A 26010-nucleotide genomic window follows, 5' to 3' on the forward strand; every position below is an offset into this window, starting at 1 on the left:
AGCATACAAATAAGAGAATAAGGTTGCAATTTAATGTAAAATTTGACTTTGCCCTCCCTGCTTACCGAGGAATGGCCGCTGCTTAATTTTTTTATACAGATCAACTAAATCATCATGCATTCATCAATTTACCCAAAAAACAAAACTGAAATAAACATAGTCTCTACCCTCAAAAATGGTTTTATTTCATAAGGCAAATAGTACTGTTTACTATTATAGGCAAACAGTAATTGACTATAATATTATGGTCAAGCATAGTTATTACTCTCTCAGGTGGGAGCCAGTGTTTTTCCAACTTAGCCCTATGCATGAGCTTAGCCATTTCAAGAGAAATTTACACATACTCCCTAAAAGTACTTTGTATTGGGAAAAATGAAAACAAAATCTGTAACTTTAAAAATTATTGAATTACTGTTTTTTTAAATAACAGATTTTTAGAAAGCTTTATCCATTAAAAATAGAAATATTGACTTTTAGCTTACTGAGAATAGGATAATTCTCTTTCAATGATTTGAGCACAAGATTGGAGCTGTGAAACAATGCTCTCCCATTTTTGGCCTTCCTTCCTGAGCGTCCTTTAGCATCTTCCTTTATTTATAATATTGGGATCAAAATAAAATGATTTGAAGAAACTGTACAGTTCCAAACTGATGCTGAATGCAGCATAATTATTTTAAAATAATTCCAGAAGTATCTGTAGATATGATTTCTTCATAAAACAATGATGAAGCCTCTTTTATTTGGAGCCACTGATCTGCTACAGATAAGAATAAATGAAGACCAGTGCAATTAAAAATAATTCTCCTTTCCTCTTTTTGTTTCTTCATTTCCAAGAAATATCAGGCTTGGCTCATTTAATATTAAAAGTGAGAACTATAGAAAGGGTGTGAAACTATATAGTGAAAGGGACAGAAATAGAAACTTCTAATTAAGGATAAACTTGATTTATTACTATTTCTTTTCCAACCCTCTTTCCCTACAAGCATTATCGAGAATATTTTGCACCCTTTGGAGATTGATGGAGGAGGAGTTAGAATGACAGGGACACCGGGAGCTAAGAAGGAAAACTTTTATTGCACTTTGACATTTTTTTTAGTTAGTAGATGGTTTTGGTGGCAAGTCATCCCATTCATAGCCAGACACTCACAATTCATTATTCCAAACCCTAAAATTCAGCGTTCTCTTTCAAATGGGGTGTCTGGTCTCTCACGAGAAATAAGAATCTGAGAACTTCTTTCTTCACCAAAAAAAGCCTGGCTATCAGTGGTCCTTGCAATGCTGTAGAAACTCTGTAAGGCTGTGAAGCTCTATTAGAGACTGTTGACCTTCCTAGGAGATAGCAGTTCTCACTTGGGATCGAAATAACTCATTTCCCCATAAGCTGTGCAGGCTTTTCCTGTTATGTAGCTTCAGTCAATATAACTAGTCCATTATTGGTAACAATTTTAGAGAAGTGGGTGCTCATTGTTTCAAATTTTTTAAAAAAGGAAGTGAACCTGTTTGTGTTTATATAGTTGAGAAAAGTAAAAATGGCTCTGATGCATTTGACTTCTAAAGGGTAGAGGGAAAATGGGGATTTTTTTAGAGTATCAAAGTGAACTTTAGCAGCCTGACCTTTAAGTGTCTCCTTTCTGTAAAGTCAGTTTTGCCAGCTTTGAAGTCGTAACGGGAGCTGCACCTTGACAACTCACTTATGCTTTGTCTGTTGTGATAACGATCTGGCTATGAAACGTTTTCTGATACAGAGAGCTTCCGCCTGATGTGTAATTTGGGGATGTCTTAGATCCTGGTAGTCTTAAACTTTCTCCTTTGAAGGTTTTCTGCCTCTATGTTCAGTGTTTTCTACCATTTTCATTCCTTGGTTTGCTGTAAGGAGCTCTGAAGGGACAGAGAGAGCCGAGCGTGGCTGTTGAAGACTGGTGCCTGCATTATTAGAATGAATCCCTAATCACTGGATATGCCCGAGGGAGAGTCTAGGCAGCATCTAATTACTGGGTCTTACCATATGTGAAGGAAAGAATTGCTCAAATCTGTGGCCCCCTTTTGCAACTGCTGTCCTCTCGCTTACCACATTTCTAACCCCAGTGAATGCCATACCCCTTTCCCCCTCGCTGGCACTCCCAATCCACCCAGTCTCAAGACAGACATCTGGGTGTAATTCTTTCTTGATTCTTCTCTCTTCTTCCCCTTTCCCCTGCTGTTCATATTCAATCATTTGCCCCGTATTTCCTTTCCATTTTCCTTCCTTTAGTTCTAGAGTTCTTTCCATTCCTCCTTCCACCACCCTGATCCAAAACTCTTATCTTCCTTGCTAAATGAATGACAGCATCCTCACTGTCCTTGGCCTGCCTGTCTACACTGCATCGTCTCCCTAATAAAGAGAAAAGAAAAATGTTTAATTCCACACACTGCAAAACCGAGTTAGTACAGCGTAATCGTTCAAGAGACGGGCTCTATAGGCAGACTGTCTGGGTTTGAATGATGACTCCATTACTTTGACAAATGTAATTATGGAAACTTGGGTAAGTAATTTAAACTCTAAGCCTTAGATATAAAAGAAAAATAATAGTCCAAACTTTCCTTACTGGGATGTTGTGAGGATTAAATGACATAAACATTTGGCATAGAGCTTGCTACAAAGCAACTCAAAAAATGACTATGATACCAGTAATCATAAAATGTAAAGCTAAATATTTCACTCTCCAACTTAAAACTCTTGAGCTTCACCATTTGCTCTAACAGAAAGTCCAAATCCCTCAGCATGCCATGTAAAGCCCTGCTTCCCTTCCCAGCCCCGCCCCTCACTGCTCTCCTCTCGAGTTTTGTGTTCTGTCCATTCTGAACCAGAAGTCCATGTTTCTTTTTATCTCTTGCTTATGCACACACCGTACCGTTTACCTGAAACACCCTTGTGCCTGCATCTGCAATTCCCTTCCCCTTCCCAACATCAGCCACTCTTCTTTGCATGTCTGACTCACACTCATCCTTATGTTCTCACTTCATGTATTATTTCCCTCCAGGAAGCTGTCTCTGTCACCACAGAGCTCCTTTGCACCTTTCATTGCCTTTCTTATAGCAATTAGTGCCCTGTAGAGGAACTGCAGGTTCACTGGGTCTTGTCCCCTTTTTTTCTACCTGGTCCTTGGCAGTTCCATTGAATTCATATTTATTTATTAGATTAATAAAGGGAAGATGCAGCAGTAACCATCTTAACCAAGTGATCAAACATGCATTCATTGTAATGAGACAGCCTCACATTTTGTGGTGAAATATGAAGTTCATAGTATGAAGTATTCTTCCCCAAACTGTTTAATTTGAATCTAGATTTAGCTTTTGTTTCATAGGAGATACAAGTAATGGCAGAACAGAGTGAATGATACCATGATGAAATTATCAGACGAATGCAGAATGTGGGGTATTCTATAAGACAACCAGCCCGGACCTTTCAAAAACTCGGTATCGTTAAAATAGTAATAATAATAATAAAGACAACGGGATTTTCTAGATTAAAAGATACTAGAGAGGCAAAACAGCTAATTGCAATGGGCAAACGTAACTGGATCTTAGGTTGGGGGGAAAATAGAGAGAAAAGACATTTGAAGCAATTGAAGAACTTTGTGGAATGGATATTGGACGATACGAAAGTGTTAATTTTCTTAGGTATGATTCAGTAGTGTCAGTCTGTAGGAAAATGTACTTATTCTTAGGAGATACATGTTGAGTTATTTAGGAGTGAAGTATCATGAGATCTGTAACTTACTTTCAGATGGCTCACCCAAGAAATTTTCTAAATAGAGAAAGCAGCCGACATGCAAAACCATATAGGAAAGTATGTCACAATTGTTGAGTGAGATGAGATGTTCACTGTACTATCTTTCCACTTTTCTTTTGGTTTGAGAAGTTTTTAAACTTAGACTGGAAAAAGAAAAATAATTTAATACAACGAAAGCAAGACAGCAGGTCCCGGGATGGGCGGCAGGCAAGGAGGGCACAGCCCTGTCCAGAGCTTGTCTAGTGGTCTCAGGACCATGTGGGCCCCCTCCATTGCTCCGCTTTGTGGTCGCACATGCACAGAGCCAAACAGCCTGAGAGCATCCAATGAGGTCTGAGCTAGTGCTAGCCAAAATTTGGAGCCTTGTGAATGTCTCTAGATAAGATCAGTAGAGAGGCTTGGGGCAGGACTGTGCCTTTTTTTCTTTTTCTTTAATTTGTCTTTCCAGTGTCTGGAATGTAGTAAGCATATGAAGACTGTTGCCTGAAAAAGGTAGATAAGGGGACAGTCACATTTGAGGAAAAGCCAGAGCTTAGAGGCAAACTAGTGACTTTTTTTTTTTTTTTCAAATCTACTGTTTGTTGAACTTCATAGCATCAAATTAGTTACCAGGCAAATAAGGATAAGATTGGTTGTAGAAGTAAGGGAAAAGGGCTTACTTTTAGTTGTTGTGATTCTATGCATACAGTTATGACTGTATTTCATACCGTTCTTACTTTCAGTAATCATACTTGCTTTTCTGAATTAATGATCAAAGCACCTTAGCGGAAACCTACTGTAAGTTTTCCTACACGGGGAAAAGTTGATTGCCAACTCTTCAGAGGGTGGCATGTGCAATTAGGCTGTGTTCTTTGGTGAGCTATGAGTTGGGCACTTAATTATGTAAAAAACTATTGCAAGAGAGCAGTTGCATAATCCCCGAGGGAGTAATTACTGTCTGTCTTGGCAGAATGTGAGGCTTTTAATCTGTAAATAAGCAGTTCTATGTGGAAGAGCTACATGCAGAGTGAGTCTGTGTTGTAAAGGTCTCTTATGAATTTTTTAAAGTGAAACAGTTCCTGCATGTGCTGATTGGCTGTTGCCTTTGTGCTTTCAAGGGTTTGTGATGCTTCCCCTGTGGTTTTAACCCCTCCTGAAATAGTTAAGCCTCTGAAGTGGGTTCCTGTAAAGGGTAAAACTGTGTGTGAGTTAAGCCTCTGACAAGCCTGATTGCTTCAGATGAGCAAGAAGTAAGCTGTGCTTTCTGCAAATTAAAAAAACAAATAAAATAAAGAACAAAACAAAATACTGATGGTGCTCTTGAAAACAAAGAGGCAAAAATGTAATAATTAGCTAATACGTGGTTCATTATTGGAGATTGATTTGTTTTTGGTGTGTGCCATAATAGCTAATATTTCCAAAAAGAAAGAATTCGCTTTCATAGTATGTGCCTATTTGGCTTAGGTGGGTCTGAACCCATTAAATACTGAAAGTAAATTTTGACTATTGTTTTGTAAGCTGCCTGCCTTCCCCTCTGTCACTGTGGGCAGTCTGAGCTGCTTATGCTTCTCTCTAAGGCTGGTTTTTTCCACTTTAGCCCCAGCTCCTCCTCTTTGTCCATTCAAGGACTTCAGGAAATCTCCCCTCTCTCCTGCATCAACAATTTTTCCCTCTCAACCAAGTTGTTCTCATCAAATTAGAAATATACTGTAACATCTTCCAGTGCTTTTTAAGAAATTCTTCCCTCACCTTTATTTCTCTCTGACTACCTACCTAGTCCCTTGTTGGCCTTTGCAGCAAAACTCCTCAAGACTGTTCTATATTCTGTCTCTACTTCCTGTCCTCCTGTTGTCTCTTAAACCTTCTCCAAGCAGCCTTTCGCTCCAATCATTCACGTGGAGCCTGCTTCTGTCAAGGTAACCCATGAGCCTTCATGGCCAGATTCTAGTGACAACATTTGGTCTAAATTGTATTGACCAAGCAGCAGCATCTGACACAGTTTATCACTCCCTTCTAGGAATATTTTTTAATTTGGCTTCAGGGAAAACCTGCCCCCACTCCCTGGTACTTCTCTTTCCTTACTGCTCATGCTCTCTCAGACCTTTTTGCTGGCATTTCCTCTTTCCTCATCTCTTAGTTAGAGGGCCCCAGATCCTCTCCTCTCCTTCACTCTCTCCTAAAGTCATCTCAACCAATGTCATGGCTTAAATGTTCTCTGCATTCTAAAGACTCCCACATTTATGTCTAGTATACACTACTTATCTCTTGGATTCTAGATTTGCATATCCAATTACCTGCCTCCCATGCCATCCAGTGGCATCTCAAGTTTAAGGAATTCAAAATTGAATACTTGGTCTTTCCACAGTCGTCTCTTACCCCCTGCGTTACTGTTCTAATTGGTCTGACTATTCCTATTGTCCTAAAAGTATCCTAGTGAGTCTTCCTTTCTTACCCTTGCCCCAGCCTCCTGCAATCTGTAGTAACTCATCAGCCTCAAAGACCCTTTGAAAACGTTAAGTCCGACTTCCGACCTCAGTCAGAGTCAAAGCCACGTCCTTCGTCATCTGACTCTGCTCCCTTTCTCACCTCACCTCCTGCCTCTCTCCTGGTCTCTCAGTCTGCTCTAGCTATATTGGCTCCTTCTTCAGATGCACCCAGTTTGCTTCTGCCTGAGGGCCTTAGTATTGGTTGCTGCTTCAGCATGGAATAGTGTATCTGACACTTCTGCCTGGCTTGTTCCCTCACCACCTCCAAATCCAAATCTCTGCCCGAAGGCCTTCTTCTCAGTGAGACCATCTCTCATCGACCCGGTTAAACCGCTGCTCTCCACTCCCAGCCCTCTTGATCCTTCTTCTCAGTTTTATTTTTCTCTGTTGTACGTATTACCATGTGAAACAAAACTTGTTTTTTTTATTTTTTTTTATTTTTGCTGGTTAGTGTGCTTTTTGTGTGTCTTCTCTTATTAGAATGTAAGTTTCCTGAGGGCAGACATGTTGTCTGCATTGTTCACTGCTGTATCACCTGTGCTTGGGAGATACCGACTGCTCGGTAAATACCACTTAATGAATAAGTAAAACACAGCTGAAAAGCTGATTGATTATTTCTTGTCATTTTTATAACTTTCTGGGTGTGGCAGGGAATATAGCCTGCAGAGTGAGTCATCGTATACTAATAGCTATTTCCCTTTTCTCAGTTTCTCTGTTTGAAGAACATCAGGACATTTCTTACGGCCTGTTGCGAGACGTTTGGAATGAGGAAAAGTGAACTCTTTGAAGCATTTGACCTGTTTGATGTTCGTGACTTTGGAAAGGTAATTATGCTTTATTTTTATATTATTTTTTGGGGGGGAACATTTTATTTAAGCACTTACCATTTCATATCTTCTTGCAGCAGGGCATGTGACTTAAGTGGTTTAGGTTCCACATTAGATAAATTTTATGTATGGGTGGCTTAGACAAAAAAAAAAAACAAATAGCAGCAGCAATTGTCCAAAATGAGATTAGAGATAGTTTGTAATTAAAGTGGTATAAATGGAAACTTATATCCAGAGGTAATTTTTCCTTCAAGTTATCTCAGGGGATAGAATGACTATTATCTATCCTTTAGGTAGTACATTAGGTACTCATATCTGAACACCAGTATTCCCTCCCTCTAGTCTTCTCTGGGTCTGGAAGGCACCTAATTTTTGGAAGTTGAAAATGTTCTGCTGCCGCTTTCTCTACATTGACACTGGGGTAGACGACTTGGACAAAGATCCGAATCACTGAAATTCTGAGATTGTTGAATAACTCCTTCAGCTTGGATTTAGGCAGATATTTGTTGGATTTGTATTTCAGTGATTTTTTTTTTTTCATGGAAATCATTTTATTATTTACTTCTCTTACTTGGGTGTACATCAAACATATGGTTTCAAAAGTTATACATTTCGTGAGGAAGTAATTGGGTATTAAGTTAAAGCTTTGGCGCATGAGTAGCCATAAAAGAGAAAATTAAGGTGACATTATTTTGGTCCATGTTAACATAATTGCATTGTAAAACTCAGCTGGAAGGAAAAAAACAAAACAAAGAGCAAAACTAAATGATGTTGAGAATATGCTAATTGGAAGTTATACATTCTTAAACTTCAGGTTCTAGTATTTTAACAAAAGGCTGTTTGAGAGTCACACTGGATTTGATTTCTAAGCTGTAGTATTTTGGTTGTATAATTCAAATCAAGCATTGGATTGGCTTTGTTAGCGATGGGAATGAATAGCACAGTCTTGAAACAGAAGCGTAAGACATTTGATGCTGAAATGCAGCAAGTGTGGGGAAGCAGCCCTGGCTGGGAAGGGAGAAGACCTGGGTTCTCTGTCTGTTCTTGACCCAGAGTCATTTGTGGTCTGCCAGAAGTCCCCAGCCTTCTCAGTGGTCCCCTGTGTGCTAGCGAGGAGGGCTTATGAAAGAAAATGGGCAGAAGGGATGGGCAGATTTCTAAGATTCCTTTTATATCTGGTAGGCTGCGATTTAAGTGTCTTAGGTCCAAAAAAGAGTGATGGAGGATAAAATATAATCACGACCAGAAATTGAGAAGCAAGCCTCTAGTGAGGAAATGTAGCATTTTTGGCTATGACTGTGAAGGGAAGCAACCAAGTAAAAGAGGAATCAAGCAGGTATCAGGGTGGAGTGGATAATCCTCTGATTATCCTTCTTCTTCCTCTTCTCTTTTTGGGGAGATGAGACAGAGCTTCTCACAAAAGCATCTGAGCGCCATTGCAGAGTGGCAGTGTGTGGTCTTTGTCTTTTGTTGCAGGCACTTGGTGCCAGGAGGCCTGCTGCTTATGAAATAGTAACATTGACAAATTGAAAAAAATCTTAAAGTGACATTTCAACTAATTGTAACTTTCAGTGGGCATATTTGTCATTAGTAATTTGAGCCATTAGCTATTTTTTTCTCAAAACTGTTGTGTTCAGATTTTTGGAAAAATATTCCTTTATTTTAAATAATTCCTTCAACAAAGATTTTTTTAAGTTGTGACTTTTTAAGCTCATCAAGGAGACATTCATTTTTTCACTCACGTTCGTAAGAAATAACATTGGCAAAGATTGGGAAATGACATAAATGCTATAAAAACACATGGCTGCATTCTAGTGGAGTGACATTGCGTGTTGGATTGATTAGACAATGGAAGCTTTGTAGGAGAGATGAAATTATTAAAAGTTGAATGTAAAGGGATAAACTGTAATTCCTCAGGTGTGAACATATTTCTGGCTACTTATAATATGTTTACAGTAGTAACTCAAATAGATATAAGGAAGCTTGGGTTTGTGGTTTAAAACTTGAGCCTATAATTACTACTTTAAAGTCACCTACATTTTCGTTACTGCCAAGCTTGGTGCAGCTATCTCTTTATTTAGATCTCAGTAAATCACTAGAAGTTAATGAATTTGTGATAGTATGCTTTAATTTGCTAGGATCACTATCACTGAACATTATTATTCCCAATAAAACTACTGATACCACCACTTATTGAGCGCATACGATGTACCAGGGATCTTATATATATATGTATTTAATTCTGTAACAATCCTATGGGGAAGGTACTATTACCTTCCTCATTATACAGATGAGAAAACCTGGACCCCAAATCATGTATCTGGTAGGGATTGGCATAATGGTTGGATCCAGATTTGGCTGATCTCCACTGTTATACCTGACAGCAAACATTCACACTGCCCTGTGTCCACACGATTCTAGGTGCTTTACATTTATTGTCTCAATCCTCACATCTTGTAGGTACTGTTATTGTCCCCGTTTTACACGTCCTATCCTGGTTGATTCGTGAGCTTTTAATTTCTAAGTGCAAACATGTGAACAGAGTGTTAAATCAGAGTCAGCATTCCTCCTGCTATTGGGAATATACATTTCAGCAGGGCAGGAACAGGTTAATTTCCTTCATTCCGTTCCCTGGGATTTAGATTTTCCAATTAACTGAAAATGATGAATAAGTATGTCTGTGTGCTTCTCCATCTGTCTCATTGCATATACATAGTGAGTTTAAGATTCATAGATATTTGGACCTTTTTTTCATAGAATATATTCATTGTAATGACAGTATCTGATGTTTTATAGCATTTGGAAGTTTCCTGAGTTTTGTGTAACATTGACCTCATTTGTTTCTCACAGTAGTGTTGTGAAGGAGACAAGCAAACATTCCCATTTTTCAGAGAGGAAACTGTGGGGTGTTTAAATGGTGACTGAGCCTCTCACTGCTCATGGTGTGGAACCTGGAATGGGGGCTCCTGACTCTCCAGCCTCTGTTTTCCCAGCTGCTGTCTGCTGTTTAAGGTCCCACTGCTGTGGGAATGCTCTGGGAAAAGGATGGATGTGTGTGAAGGAGAAAACCAAATGAATTTACAAAATTGAAAAGCACAAGTGATTTGTCTCCTGACATCTAATTATCCCTTATTTTACCTTTAGAAAGAACAAAAGATTTAGGACGGCTGTATAAGAATGGTTAATGTTCATTACTTTAAATAGACAAATACGGTGAAGGTTCTTGCCTCTACACATACCATTAATTTTGGGTTATGTTTTCCTCTCTTCTTTCCCATGTTGTTGTGTTCTGCTCCCTAATTTTGGCTTCCTTTTTAATTTTTTCGGCCCAGGAAATCTACCTGAATCAAGCTGCTTATGAATATGCTTTCTTTTGGAAATTAGGAAAATTCTGTCAAAATGGCAACACGAATGAATAACTTTTCTTTTACTTATGTAGTAAGAATGAAGTTTGTTTCCTAGTCTAGCCTCCAGTTGAAAATTTGCCTGGTTTAACTCACCCATTTCCTGTACCCGATTCAGAGTTTAACCTCTATGTTTACCAGTGAATCTGAAACCCATTAATAATAACAGTAGTAATGATAGTGGTGCTGCTATTACTAATGGCTAATTTTATTTATTGAGTGTGTATAGTGGGGCTAGACATTCTGTTAAGAACTTTACGTGCATTATCTCTTATCTCATTTAATACTCATCTAATCTCAATCTATAAATGGGTAGACTGAGACTCAGAGAGCCTAAGGAAACTTGTCCCAGGTCACATACTAGGACGTAACATAACTGAAATTCACACCAAGATCCAATTCAGAAATCATGTTCTCAGCCAAAACACAACTCTAGCTCTCTCCTTAATTCCTTACCGGAATTCTTGACCCATCTCGAAGCTGATCTCTGAATTCCTTTTAACAATACTCTAGTGCCTGTTCTCACCCTTAACACATTGACTCCAGCCTATAGCTACTAGAATCAGCTGGAACTCCCTTTGGGCAGGTGTGGTTCTCTTCAGCTAAGAACAGCACATGACCTTGCACTTGTGAGGTGCTTTGCAATATTTGAAACAACTAATGTGAAGTCTGTGGGTAGCGAGCAACAGGCCCTGACCCTCCCCAGAGCTGCCCAGGAAGGAGACTCCATCTACTCATCTGGACAGCAGCAGCAGCCTGCTTGCTATTACTCACTAGAAATGCTCTCATTAAAAAAAAATCCCATGTGCTTCTGCATTATGCGTGTGCCAGCAGACAGCTCAGCAGGAAACGTTTCCGAAAAGCAAAAATGTTAACAGAAAATGACAATCAGGGCAGAGTAATGGAAAATTCTTTATATGCAGCATGGGAGTGAGCATATTTACAGATGCTGCTGCAATGTCAAAAAGTAAAATAACTAATAATTTCTAATCTTATTCCAATGAATAAAAATTTTAAACTATATTTCCTAGAGAAGCAACCTAACAAGATGCTATTTATTTTTACTAGAAAGCCAGGAAAGGATTCATCTTTGTTAAAAGTAAGGAAGTCAATTTTTAAAAACTACACAAAATTTTTAAAAACCCATACACTGAAATGAGCTAAAATGGTTCTTAAAAGGGCTTTCAAACTCTCCTTCTCTGAGCAGAAATTAGGCTCTGCAGTCCTAGACAAGGATTCCACCTCTTTCAGGGACCCTTTTCAGTATTTCACATTCTTAGAAGATTTTTAACTCTCAAGATGAAAGTCCTATTAAATAAACCGCAAGGCCTCTGCTGACTACTAAATAAGTTCAATTTACTAAGCACATTCCTTATCCCTATGTGACAAATAGAAAAAAAATCAACATGTAGAAAGTATACAGAACTATTCCAATTTTTGTTAGCACATGGATTTCAATTGAAGTAAATCTCCTATTAACATTGGGTAAAAGACTCAAGACCAGAAATTAAGTGTAATGCTCATCTATTTTGTTCTGCAGAGGCATCTTCTTTCTTCTGTCATGTTGGATCTCCTTTGAGAACCCACCCCTTTCCCATTCTCAGGCAAGAGTTCAGATGGAACTGACTTTTCTTCCAACTCTACAGATGAGGTCTTGATTGATTCAATCAATTAGAATATTGCATCCCTTTGGCCTTAGAGATGGGTTTGGGGATTGGGCAGATCACTGAGTCTGGGCAGATATGATGTACTGAGGCATTCATGGGGGCAGTTCGCCTCTCCTGATATGGAAGTGTGTGGACGTGACCGTGAAGTTTGGAAGAGCTACAGCCATCTGGGTGCCATTTGAGTTTCAGAATGGATCCAGTTGGGAGGGATCATTGCCGAGGAGGAGCCTAGTGACATCACGTGTGTAATGGAATCAAGCTGTGCCCCAAACCAAATACATCTCTGGATATTTCAGCTGTATGAGTCAATAAGATTCTTCTTTTTGCTTTTTCAAGACAGTTTTAGTTGACTGTCTCAACCAAAAGTGAGAGAAATCTAAGTGATTCACCTGGCTTCATCAGCCATTTTATTTCATATGTGTAGATATGTTATTTTTTCTTCTACCACGCAAGTTGGACAATTTGCTAGACCATTCCAGGCAAGTTTGAGACCTTCCAGCAACCTCCACATCTTCTGTCATATAGAGAGTAAGAGAGATGAAGACTCAGTGCCAGAAACTCTGTTTTATAACTTGTAAATAATTAAATAGGTGGATAGCCCCAGCTTCCTGGTAAATGTTTTCCATTACTTAATGTTGACTTATGGAGATCATAGGCCTTCAGGTTTGGAAGTGACTCTCAAAGTCACCTCTGTCTTTCCAATGTTTGTCTCTCTGATATCTGAGGTCAGGAAAATAGGCATGATGCCTCTGCAGACTGGGAGACTGGGGAGAGGTTCCCCAGTTCTGTCTATATATTTGGACCATTCAGAATTATATGAGAATAACCTCACAACCTTAGGGTGGGAAAGGAACCAAAGAGGCCTCTAACTCATTCACCTGGAGAGTGCAAAAAGAGTGGACCTTAGAGGAATTCATTGATTTGGGCACGACAGACCAAGGAGTCAGAAAACCTGTTAGTATCCTGTGTGATCTCCAAGATGTCACATATCCTTTCTGAGTCTCAGCTTCCATATCTGTAAATGGGAAACTAACTCCTACCAAGCAAAATTGCTGTGACTATTGGATAATTTGTATAAAATGTCTGGCATATTGCTCAGTATGATTTAATGAATGAATTTAAATTCAGTCTGCAACCAATAGTGTGGGCAGATATAGGTCACTTGGAGTTCTGTAGATAAGTGTAAAGTCAAGCAGATGATTCTAATGGCACTTTATTGAAACTATATTTAGCTTGATTCTGTCTGGTTTAGATTTTAGAGAAAACTGTAATACATGGATGTATGTGCATGTGTGTATGTCCACACATATGGCTATTAACACTTTATGTTTTCCTGGGTTTTTATGTTTAGAATAGGTTTCATTTGCTTTTTTTACATAGAGATTATAATTGAGCAAATTATAATGAAACTTTCTCATCAAGTGTTTTCCCCCCAAGGTACAAAATAAATTAGCAGCTACATTAGCTTCAGGGTAGAGGGTGGTTGGTCCTTCAACATGTTTTACACAAGTATTTAAAAATAAATTTTAACTTGCTGAGAAAACCAAGGGATGCCTAGTTAACTTAATTTGGAAAAAGACTTTAAAATTATTGGTGCCATGGGAATTCATAGTTGCCCTTTACTATCTCCACGAAGTGGCTTTAGTAATTAGTGTTCTAGTTTGTTCTGCTTTTCCCTACATACCTTATTAGCAGAGACCTTTTACCATCAAGCTGTCTTTACATTGTGAGCTCAAACTTCTGTCCTTCCAATAATGCCTGCCTGTCTTATTAGCAAAGTGACTATAGTTTGGGTGTTTTCACCCACCTCGCCTGACTTATTTTACGTCTTTGCATGTATAAGGACACAAGAACCTTTTTCTCCCAATGCTGATGTTATTTTAGGCTGGCCTCTCAACATTTTATGGGTGGATAACGAGTCACTCTCACATCTCTGCTCTCTGCTTCCAGTCCTTGCATGCATGAGGAGCCTCAGTCTCCCGAGCATGATGTGCATCTGGACACAATGATACTTGAGAATTCATACTGGCTCTCCTGCTGCCTGTGTATCTCTTTTGGACTCTCTGCCCAGCTTTCCTGATCACTGGGAACCAAAGGTCATGAGAGACCCAACCAAAGGCTCCTGAGTTTTTTCAGGTGCAGGCAGCCACTGAGACCTCACATCTCTGTGGCTTGAAAAATCCTTCTTGGCTAGTACATCCAGGAGCAGTAACTAGAAACACATTTTCACATACACATATGTAACCAGGATGAATCATCTTCCTGTGAAGAGTAATCTCTCTCTTACTATGATTGCTTGTTTGATCTCCCTTTCTTAACAGAAGTTTGGCATTTCTCTCGTGAAATATCCCCCCGCCCTAAATCATTCTAGTATCTCTGGGGGCTTATGCAGTCCACAGGTCCCTAATCAGTCTTACTTCAAGGCTCCATCTTGAGTCCATTGCTGGTAGCATGGGTGACATTCAAGATTCATCTTGCATGGTTTCTTCCCCAGTCCTTGTCCTTTGCTCCTGGCACATCCTTGTTGTCGCAGCCCTGCTCAGCCCCACAGTATCCAAACTGGCTCCCTCCTGCCCCCACATTTTAGTCTCAGCATTGAGCTTGGCTAGTCCATAAATCCCGGGCTTTTTAGTGAATTCCATTTGGAGGCTCCTGGTATGTTTCCTGCCAGCAGCCATGTGTCAGGGTTTCCTTAGTCGGCCCTTACAGGGGCACCTAACTTCTGTTCACAGGGCAGCACTGGAATCTGCCATCTCTTTCCTCCATGCAGAACCTGGACTTTTCCTGCCAACTCTCAGCCTAGAGCAGGCTCACCCACCAAGGGGCACTGAGGAGCTGAGAAGTCAACCTCTTCAGCCCACACGACCCTTTTTTACTTTCTCCCCTAGAGCAGTAGGTGGCTTGCCCTGTATTTTCATAACTAAGTGAGAGTACTCATGATTCATTCCTCAGCAAAGAAGTCTCCTTCCAGGGCTTTTGTCCGGTCTATTTAAACTGAGAAGGAGGGAACAGCTTTCTGCCTTCCCTAATGGGTGTGGCTGGTTGCATAGTAACACAATCCCAGCATCATTAGCAGTTTTCCTCCCCTTTGTTTTGGACAGAGCTACCCTTTTTAGCAACCTCTACATCTGTTTCACTTTTTTTGGTAGTATGCCACGTCAGGGATCATTCTTTACACCTTAGTGATTGTTCAAGTTCAGTTGCTGGTCTGTTTTGTTTTTTTTTCTTTTTCTTTCTTTCTTTCTTTTTTCAGTCAGTTCAGAAAACTCTTCTCTGACCTTAATACAGTTTCAAACTTATAGAACAGGGTTTCATAAATAATTTCCCAAGGAATTCCATTGTCCTGACAGATGATAACAGCCTGAAAAATTGTTCAAATAAGTTTGGTAAACACTGCGTATCATATCCTCCCTCTCTGAAATATAACATAGTAAAAGCACTAAAAAGCAGCTCTTTAGATGTCACATGATCACTTCAAGTCACTATTTCCGAACTGAACTACTTATTTTTTCCCTTCAAACCCACTCTTGTTTGAATAAAACTATTCCTTCCTGCCAGGAACTAAACTGTCACAAAGGCCACTCGTTTCCATCGCTCTTTTAACCCCAGGTATTTTTGCCTGAGTGAAGGCCTCATCACCCGAATTACTGAAAATCTCCTGTGTGTCTCCTGCCTTCAGTTTTACATTCTCCAAACTGCCCTAGATGTTCTTGCCAGAATAATCTTCCAAAAATAAAAATCTGATCATGTTGCTAATAATGTTAAAACCGGAGAGTGGTTTGTTGTTGCACATAAGAGAATAAAATTCACAGTCTTTTACGGTCCACGCCCGTTGGTGCTGCCTGTCTTTCTGGTCTTATTCTCATGCTCCTATCCCCATAAAACTCCCTGTTTCAGTCCACCGAATTACTAAAATTGTCAAAAGTCACCAGATTATTCGTTAATATTGTGTCCTTTGCCTGGAATGCCCCTTCCTTCCCACTGCTCTCACTCTCTCGTCCTTAGTGACAACTGAGTTCAGGATCACACAGCACACTACACACACACACTCACACACACACTCAGACACACCCCTTCAGATCAGAGTACCTTTGCTTTATCTGGGTTTAGTTGTTTCTCTGATATATTGAAAGCCATTGGGTCTGACTTTGCCCACTCATCTCTGCAAGTGCCCTCAATTCCATCCAGGACCCTTATTCTCCTTCTTTGCCCTACAGGAATTTCATCTGATGCATTCCATTGGCTCTCTTTCTCAGCTCATTCTGAGGTTTCTAATAAAATAAACATGGGTTTCAGCCTGCTCTTCCCCTAGCTACCTCTATGTGGGAAAGTTACTGATGCTCTCACAGCCTGGGCATTCTGATCTGTGAAATGGACTTGATGGTGATCATAGGATTGTGGTAACTTCTGAGTAATTTACCCCTCATTCCTTCATTCTGCAAGGGTTTGCATGCTTGCTCTCTGCCAGATACAGCTGCTACTGAATTTGTGTGGGAGAAACAGTTAAGAACTCCCTGCTATCAAGGCGCTATTTGAGTTGAGGAAACAAAACAAGTAAAGCTTAAAAAAGGTAGCTGTGGGTACAAGGGTGGTTCAGTGGTAGAATTCTCAGTTGCCATGTTGGAGACTTGGGTTTGATTCCCAGTCCATGCACTGCCCACCCCCCCCCCCCAAAAAAAAACAAGCAAAACAAATAAAAAACTCAATAAATGGTGCTGCATAATGGGATACTCACATGGAAAAATAATGAAATGTCACCCTGCTGTACAGCATACAAAAAAAAAAAGTAGGTACAGCCAGTGGTAAATGCTGTCAAGGAAATAGAGATGAACAGCTGGAGGAAGCCACATTAGACTGGGTGGTGAGAGAAACGTCTTAGAAACACTGAAGACAGGACACTACCCAGTGGGATGAGGATACTAGCACTACTGTACACTTATTTTAATTGCTTTACTTTCTTTATTAGAGAAGTTGTGGTTTTACAGAGCAATCACCTATAAAATACAGGGTCCCCATTAACCACCCTCTTATTAACATAACACCTTGCATTGGTGTGGAATATATATATATTTTTAACTTTTTTATTGTATGGTATAACATATATACAAAGCAGAGAAATAAAAACGCAATCGTTTTCAAAGCACTCCTCAGCAAGTAGTTACAGGACAGATCCCAGAGTTTGTCATGGGCCACCACACAATCCTCTCAGATTTTTCCTTCCAGCTGCTCCAGAATATAGGACACTAGAGGGCTTAAATATTTTTATATCACTACAATCGACTTTTTTTCTTTCTTTTTTGTGAAAAATAACATATACAAAAAAGCAATAAATTTCCAAGCACCACAATTAGTTGTAGATTGGGTTGCAATTGATGATAGATGCATATTTTTATAATTATACTCTTAACTACAGTCCGTGGTTTAATTTAGGGTTCACGGTTTGTGCACTGTCGTTCCATGGAAGTTTTTTGTAATTATTTTATTCTGTTATCAATACACAACCTAACATTTCCCCTTTTACTTACATTCAGTTATATGTTTCAGTGCTGATACTTACATTCACAGTGTTTTGCTACCATTACCAATATCCATTACCAAAACTTTTCCATCATTCCAAATAGGAACCCTGTACATTTTAAGCCTTAGTTATCTTCAGCCCATTTCTTGGTAATCTATATTCTAGATTCTGACTCTACATATTTACTTTTTCTGATTATTTCAAATCAGTGAGATCAAACAATATTTTTCCTTTTTCACTCAACATGATGTCTTCAAGGTTCATCCATGTTGATTGTATCAGGACCTCATTCCTTTTTACAGCTGAATAATATTCCATTGTATGTATGTATCACATTTTGTTTATCCAGTCATCTGTTGCTGGATACTGGGATTGCCTCCAACTTTTGACAATTGTGAACAATGTCGCTATGAACTCTGATGTGTAATTATTCTGGTTCCTGCTTTTATTTCTTTTGGGTATATACCTTATAGTGGGAACGCCAATTCTATACTTAGCTTTCTGAGGAACTGCCAAACTGTCTTCCACAGCAGCCGATCATTTGACTGTACCATAAACAATGAATGAGTATTCCTCCTTCCCCACGTCTGTCCAACATTTGCTAGTTTCCTTTTCTTTTTTAATAGCAGCCATTCTAATGGGTGTGGAGTGATATCTCATTGTGATTTTGATTTGCATTTCCCTGATGGCTAATGATGTTTAATGTCTTTTCTTGTACTGTCTGGCTTTGGAGAGATGTCTATTCATGTCTTTGTACATTTTTAAATTGGGTTGTTTGCCTTTTTGATGTTAAGGTGAGTGATTTCTGTATATATTCTGGATATTAAACCTTTATTGGATATGTGGTTTCCAAATATTTTCTCCAATTGTGTAGGTTATTGTTGTACTTTCATGAAAAATTTCTTTGAGGCACTGAAGTTTTTAATTTTCGTGAGGTCCCATTTATCTATTTTTCTCTTTTGTTGCTTGAGCTTTGGGTGTAACATCTAAGAAATCATTGACTAACACAAGGTAATGCTTCCCTACGTCTTTTTCTAGGAGTTTCATAATTCTGGCTCTTATATTTAGGTCTTTGATCTCGTTTTGAGTTGATTTTTATAGGGTGTGAGATAGAGGTTCTCCTTATTTTGAGGTGACATCGTAATATTATTTAGTCTTCCATGAATATGGAAGGCCCTCCCATTTATTTGTCATCTTTTATTTCTTTTTGCAATGTTTTATAGTTTTCTGCATGAAAGTCTTTAGATAGATTTATTCCTAGATATTTGTTTATTTTAGATGCTATTGTGAATGGAATTATTTTCTTGGTTTCTTCTTTTGACTGTTCATTGCTTGTGTAGAAACATTATTAATTTGTAGGTGTTACTCTTGTACCCCATCACTTTGCTGAATTAATTCATTAGCTCTAGGAGCTTTGTGGTGGATTTTTCAGGATTTTATTTTATATAGGATCATGTCATCTGCAAATAGGGAAAGTTTTACTTCTTCCTTTCCAATTTTGGGTGCCTTTTCTTTTTTTCTTTTTTGCTTAAATGCTCTGGCAAGAACTTCCAATACAATGTTGAATGTAGTGGTAACTTCAGATATCCTTGTCTTGTTCCCCAATCTTAGAAAGCTTTCAGTCTTTCATCATGTGTTAGTTTGAAACTATATGTACTCCAGAAAAATGTGTTCTTAAAGTTAATCTATTCGTGTGAGTGTGAACCTATTGTAAGTAGGATTTTTTATGAGACTACTTCAATTAAGGTGTAACCCCCTCATTATAGATGGGCTTTAATCCTATTACTTGAGTCCTTTTAAATGGGATGAATATATGGAGGAAGAGAAAGAGAAAGAGAGAAAGCCACAGAAGCAAGAAACCAAAATCCACAAAAATGCAAGTGAAAGGAGAGCCCGGCAGATAAAAAGTGCAAGCGAAAGGAGAGCTCAGCAGATGCTGCCATGTGCTTTATCATGTGACAGAGGAAAAAGGATCAGCTGCATCCAGTCTTCATGAAGGAAGCATCGCCTTGTTGATGCCTTGGTTTGCACATTTTCCCAGCCTCAAACTGTAAGCTATTAAATTCCCATTGTTTAAGCTGAACCATTTTGTCATATTTGCTTCAGCAGTCTAAGAATCTAAAACACATCATTAAGTAGACGTTAGCTGTCGGCTGTTTGCTATGACAAATGGCTTTTATCATGTTTAAAAAGTTTCCTTCTATTCCTAGTGTTTTTTAAGAAAGGGTGCTGGATTTTGCCAAATGCCCTTTCGGCATCAGTTGACATGGTCATGTGGTTTTCCTCCTGTAATGTATTAGTATGGTTTATTACATTAATTGATTTCCTTATATTGAACTAACCTTGCATACCAGAGATAAATTACAGTAGATCATGGTGTATAATTTATAATTCTTTTAATATGGTATTAGATTCAGTTTACTAGTATTTTTTTGAGGCTGTTTGCATCTATATTCATAAAAGCTATTCGTTTATACTTTTCTTTCCTTGTGGTAACTTTATTTGGCTTTGATATGATGATGTTGGCCTTATAGAATGAATTAGGGAGTGTTCCCTCCTCTTCAATTTTTTGGAAGAGTTTAAGCAGAATTGAAGTTAAGTCTTTTCGGAATGTTTGGTAGAGGTCCTCTGTGAAGCCATCTGGTCCTATGCTTTTCTGTTTTGGGAGGTTTTAAATGACAGATTCAATGTCTTTACTAGTAATGTTTTTTTTTTAGATCTTCTGTTTCTTCTTGAGTCAATATAGGTAGTTTATGTGTTTCTAAGAATTTTTTCATTTCATCTAGGTTATCTAATTTTTTGGTGTATAGTTATTCATAGTGTCTTCTTACAATCTTTTTTATTTTGTGGGGTCAGTAGTAATGTCCCCCTGCCTGGTCATTTTTTATTTTTGTTGTTTGTGTCCGCTCTCTTTTTTTTCCTCTGTCAGTCTAGCTAAAGGTTTATCAGTTTTATTGATCTTTTTAAAGGACTGTTTTTGGTTTTATTGATTGTCTTTCTTTTTTTTTTAATCTAATTCATCTGTCTCTATTCTAATATTTGTCATTTCCTTTCTTCTGCTTGCCTTGGGTTTAGTTTGCTCTTCTTTTTCTAGTTCTTCCAGTTTTGAGATTAGGTGTCTGATTTGAATACTTCTTTTTTAATGTAAACATTTAGAGTTATAAATTTCCTCCTCAGCACTGTCTTTGCTGCATCCATAAGTTTTGGTATGTTATATTTTCATTTTCATTCACCTGAAAATATTTCCTAATTTTGCTTCTGATTTCCTCTTTAGCCCATTGGTTGTTTAAATGTATTTGTTTGACTTCCATTATATGTGAATTTTCCATTTTTCCCTCTGTTATTGATTTCTAGCATCATTCTATTTTGGTTGAAGAGTATACATTGTGTGAGTTAAATTTTTTTGAATTTATAGAGACTTGTTATGTTACCTAGCATTAGACTATCCTGGAGAATGTAATTCTCTTTTTGTTGGGTTAGGTATTCTAACTATGTCTGTTAGGTCCGTTTGGTTTAGGGTATCATTCAAGTCTTATACTTCCTTATTGATCTTCTGACTCACTGTTCTATTTATTACTGAAAGTGGTATATTAAAATTTCCTGCTAGTAATATAGAACTGTCAATTTCTCCCTTCAAATTTTTCACTATTTGCTTCATATATATTAGAGCTCTGCTGTAATTTTTATATCTTCTTGTTGAATTGTCTCCTTTATCAGTATATAATTATCACATTTTTCTCCCCAACTGGTTTTTATTTACAGTCTATTTTACTTGATTCTAGTGTAGCTATACCAGTTCTTTTAACCTACTATGTCTTTGAATTTAAGGTAAGTTTCCTACAGATGGTTTTTAGTTATGTCTTGATTTTTTTATCCATTCTGCCAATCTCTGCCTTTTGACTGGACAGTTTAATCTATTTACATTTAAAGTAACTACTGATAAAACAGGACTTTGTTCTGCCATTTTGCTCTTTAGCCTTTATATGTTGTGTATCTTTTTTGCCCCTCAATTCTTTTGCTAATACCTATTTTTATATTTATTTGATTTTTTTTGTTTTGTTTTGTACCATAGTGAATGTCTTCTCATTTCTATCTCAGTATATTTATTTTGTGGTTATCATTGGATTAAAATTTCACATCTAAAATATATATCAACTGTATTCGATTTGATACCAGTTTAACTTCAATAGCATATACATGAACTTTTCTTATACTCCCCTGTATACCCACCTTTTTTTTTTTTACAACTTACATCTTCATACTTCCAAAACTGAAGATTTGTGATTACTTTTTATGTATTTTCATTTTAGCACCTGTTGGAAGTAAGAAGTGGCGTTACCTGCCAAGCACTACATGTCTACGATACTGGCATTAATAATTACTAAAATGGTCACGTTTACTGCAGTTTTATTTCTTTATGCCACTTTAAATCAATCTGGTGTCCTTTCCTTTCAGTGTGAAGAAGTCCCTGCCACAAATTACTTGTAGTGCAGGTCTAGTGATGATGAACTCCCTCAGCTTTGGGACCATCTTAATTTCCCTCTCATTTTTGAAAGGGAGTCTTGCTGGATAAAAAATTCTTGGCAGGCACTTATTTTCTTTCAGCACTTTAAGTATTTCACCCTTCTGCCTCTTTCATCTATGGTTTTCGATGAGGAATTGACACTGAATATAATTGATACTTCCTTGTACCTAATATGTTGGTTTTCTGTTGCAGCTTTCAGAACACTCTCCTTGTCCTTTTTATTCAATGCCATAAGCAGTATATTTTGGGATGTTTTTGTTTTCATGTTTATCCTGTTTAGTGTTCTCTGGGCTTCTTGGATGTGTATATTAACATCTTTTGCTAAGTCTGGGAAGTTTTCTGTCATTATTTCTTTGAACATTCCTCCTGCCCCTTTCTCTTTTTCTTCTCCTTCCGAGAGTCTCAGCATGCATCTATTGGTGCTCTTGACAATGTCCCAGAGGTGTCTTAAGTTATTTTTGCTTTTAATAACTCTTTTGTTCATTCTACTCCTCAGCCTGACACATTTCAACCGTTGTGTTTCAAGTTCACCAAGTTTTTCTTCTACCAACTCTAATCTGCTCTTGAAACCCTCCAAGGATTTTTCATTTCAGTGACTTTGGTCTTAATGCCGGTTTCTATCTCTTTACTCAGATTCTCATATTGGTCATTAGTTACTTTCTGATATCCTTTAGTTCTTTCTCTGTATTTTCCTTCATCTCACTGAGCATTATTAAGATAATTTTTTTAAAGATTTTGTTTGGCATGCCCATTTTCTGCTTTTCTTTGTCAGTGTTTTCCGGATTTTTATCCTCTAGCTTTAGATGGGCAATCATTTCCTGTTTCTGTGTTTGCCTTGTCCTCTTTTGTTGCAACTACACATTTTAATATTTGAAAATGTTAACTCTAGGCTTTATTCCCTGAGATGTCTGTTTCTTGATTTTTTTAACCAGCAGGTGATAGGACAGAGATTTTCTTGAACTTCAGCCCTCCTATCAGGAAGGTCAGCCCAAGGCAAATACAATGTGAAGGTTTTCCCTGTCTTGGTGGTCCTCGTCTTGTCCTGTGCTTTTCATTGTTTGCTGATTTATAGAAGTTTGGCTGTCCTCTCTGTTTCCCAGGTTACAGACTTTCCTCTCCCATGTGTTTGAAGCTGGCAAACCTTTGTCCCAGTCTATCAGCCTCTATAGTTACTTACAGTTGTCTCAAACTGCTTTTGACTGGAGGGCATATTCTGGGAGGAAAGCCATGCCAAAGAGGACTTTCCCAGCTGAAACAGGGTCAGGGACCCCCAAAGAAGGTGCAGATTGGCTCCAGCTTGCCCTGGGGGTGGTGGGGATCAGGAGGGTGCTAGAGCTTCTTCCGTTGCTTCCCGAAGCTGACATTTCTTCATCTTCCCAGCAAATGCATCCCTTTAACTAAGTGTTCCCTTAAGCCCTGAGAAAATAGTGTCTTTAAGTCTCCTCTGCCGTGGCCCTTGTCTGAGGGGAGTTGAAAAAATGGCTGCTCTCAGAGCTAGGCCCCCAGAACTCTGAAGTTAGTAATCAAAAGCCATGATCACTGATTGGCTGTGCCTACTCCTGGTGTAGGAGGAGTGGGCACGTGAGTGGGCCAGCCAGGGCCTGGAACCCACAGTGGCCTGCCGTGAGAGTGGCGCTGAGTTCTGGTAGCCACCACATAGAGAGAGCAATTTATTGTTCTTTACTGTAATTTATCAGCCTTCCTCTTGCTCTTTCCTGGATGCTGCACAGTGTTCTCCTGGCCCCTGGAGTTGCAAAATAGTTTTTTTTTTTTCTAAGTTCCTGTTTGTTTAATATTTGGTTCTGGCAGAAGGACTATGTCTTGGAGCTCCCTGCTCTGCCATCTTCCCGTAGTCCTCCTTTAAATTAAGTTTTCAGTATGTTTAAAAGCATATCTTGACTAGATTCTAATCCTGTTTCTACCTGTAAATCCCTTGGCACTATACTCCAACTTGGTTTTAGTTTATTCAACTTCTAAAAGTCCTATGATTCTAAAATGCTGCCTATTAGTAAATATTATTAATTCAGGTACAGATTTTAAAAATGTATGCATTGTTCTTTATAAAGCAAGGTTTTGGTTTGATAATTCTTAGTTAAGTAATCCTCCCTGAAAACATCTCGGATGAGGTCTGAGGCTTTTCTTTTGGCCCATGTTTACTCCATTTTCATCAATATTGATATTTCCTTAAAATGTTGAACTTTTAGAGGGTTGTAAAGACTTGACTGTATATTACCTTCGCAGACAAAAAGGGCTGATAGGGAGATGAATTCCTGATAAAGAATGCCATTTTGAATTTTCATCCCCTTTTGAGACACTTGCTAAAGATATGTATATTTCCAGAATTGGAAATCTAGTTTGAGAACTGTAACTGAGTTTCTCCCTGATGTCTCAGTGGCTCCTCAAGAGACCTAGCATTGAATCTTTTTGGTAAGTTTTGTTTTTTTTAGTTCTCTCCATTCCAATCCTAATATACACATAAAGATATACACATAGATATGTTCGCAGGTTTTCCTAGATATGTTATATGCGTCTATAGACATATTGTCTATGATAACCTTTCTAGAACTTTATATTTATAAATATATGCATAAACATTTATTATTTTTAACATATATTTTCTTAAGTATTGCATAGCTGGGCAGTATAATGCATATTGCATGATGACAAACTTAAGCCTCCTTTAAACCTTTGTTTAAGGTTACTTGTGTATAACTTTTTTCGCAGAGGTTTTTTAAGGAAAAATACTTTTTAATCCTTTTTTTAAGGAATGGCCTAGGTTGCAGAAGATATAAGTAATTAAGTCAGTTATTATGATATGGGATGATAACTGCAACAATGAGAAATGAAAAGGTGCTGTGGGGCCATACAGGAAAAAGTGGTCAGCTCTGTCCAAACATATTAAGGAAGGCGTCTTAGAGTTTAACCTTAGATTGAATCTAGACAAATAATGGCTGCTGCTGTTGCTGGCTATTGTATATTGGACATTTGCTTATGATATGACTTTATATTATGATTTTATCCTGTCCTCAAAGCAACCCTATGTTGTTGGTATATCCCCATTTTATGGCTGAAGGAACAGGCTCTGAGATTTAAAAATACTAACAGCTAGTAGGTGATGGAACATGTATTTGAAACCATGTCTTTTTAACATAATAATTTTTAATAATTTTACCAATGGCTTCAAACCGATATGGGAAAGTGATTCTATAGAGGGAGAAGGTCATGTAGGAAGGCACAGAGGGGGGAAGTCCATGTAGAATGCTGGGGCCCTACAGGTAGCTCTTACAGCTTATGGGTAAGAAGCAACTGAAGGGAGCTGGATTTTAAGATCCAACAGAGATTGGGGCTTGGAGTATGAGGACTCTGAGGCCATGCCAGGTCTGCATTGATTTTGGAGAGGACCCAAGGAGGGATTTTAAACAGCCAGGCATAAAAGACAGCCCACTTTGGGTTTGTGCTAAGCACTCTATCATTTGGTGGCGGCTATAGTGGATGATTGTAATGCCAATGCAAGAGAGAGAGATACGAGTTGAGAAACAATGTAGCCCTTTACTGGGGTAAAGGAAAGAGGCGCCCTGAGAGCTTTGGGGTATTGAGAAATTCATATGACCAATGAGAAGGTAAGTGAGAGAAATGAGACAATAATGGCTCTCGAGTCTCTCCTGGATTCTGGAGAGTAGCTCACTGGAAGCAGAATAATTACCTTGCAACCCAGTTGGTGTTTTATGTTTTATTTTTCAAAGACTGTTGCTGTTTTTGGACATAGTAGAATTCTCCCATAATATTCTTTCTCAATGTCTTTTTGCATTCTCTGACGGTCTAGTGAGAACTT

The 26010-nt window shown here is 38.4% G+C and overlaps 1 protein-coding gene across 5 annotated transcripts in view; it reads left to right on the forward strand.

Annotated features, from left to right (window-relative positions):
• The window catches only part of VAV3 (vav guanine nucleotide exchange factor 3), a 380746-nt gene that overhangs the window by 78197 nt on the left and 276539 nt on the right, over positions 1–26010 (forward strand). For all 5 annotated transcript variants that reach the window (XM_077120069.1, XM_077120068.1, XM_077120070.1 and 2 more), the window contains exon 2: positions 6945–7061. In XM_077120069.1, the coding sequence (XP_076976184.1) occupies positions 6945–7061 (117 nt within the window). The remainder of the gene's footprint in view (positions 1–6944; positions 7062–26010) is intronic.

This window comes from Tamandua tetradactyla, chromosome 11 (assembly GCF_023851605.1).
Source record: "Tamandua tetradactyla isolate mTamTet1 chromosome 11, mTamTet1.pri, whole genome shotgun sequence".
Taxonomy (NCBI): Eukaryota; Metazoa; Chordata; class Mammalia; order Pilosa; family Myrmecophagidae; genus Tamandua; species Tamandua tetradactyla.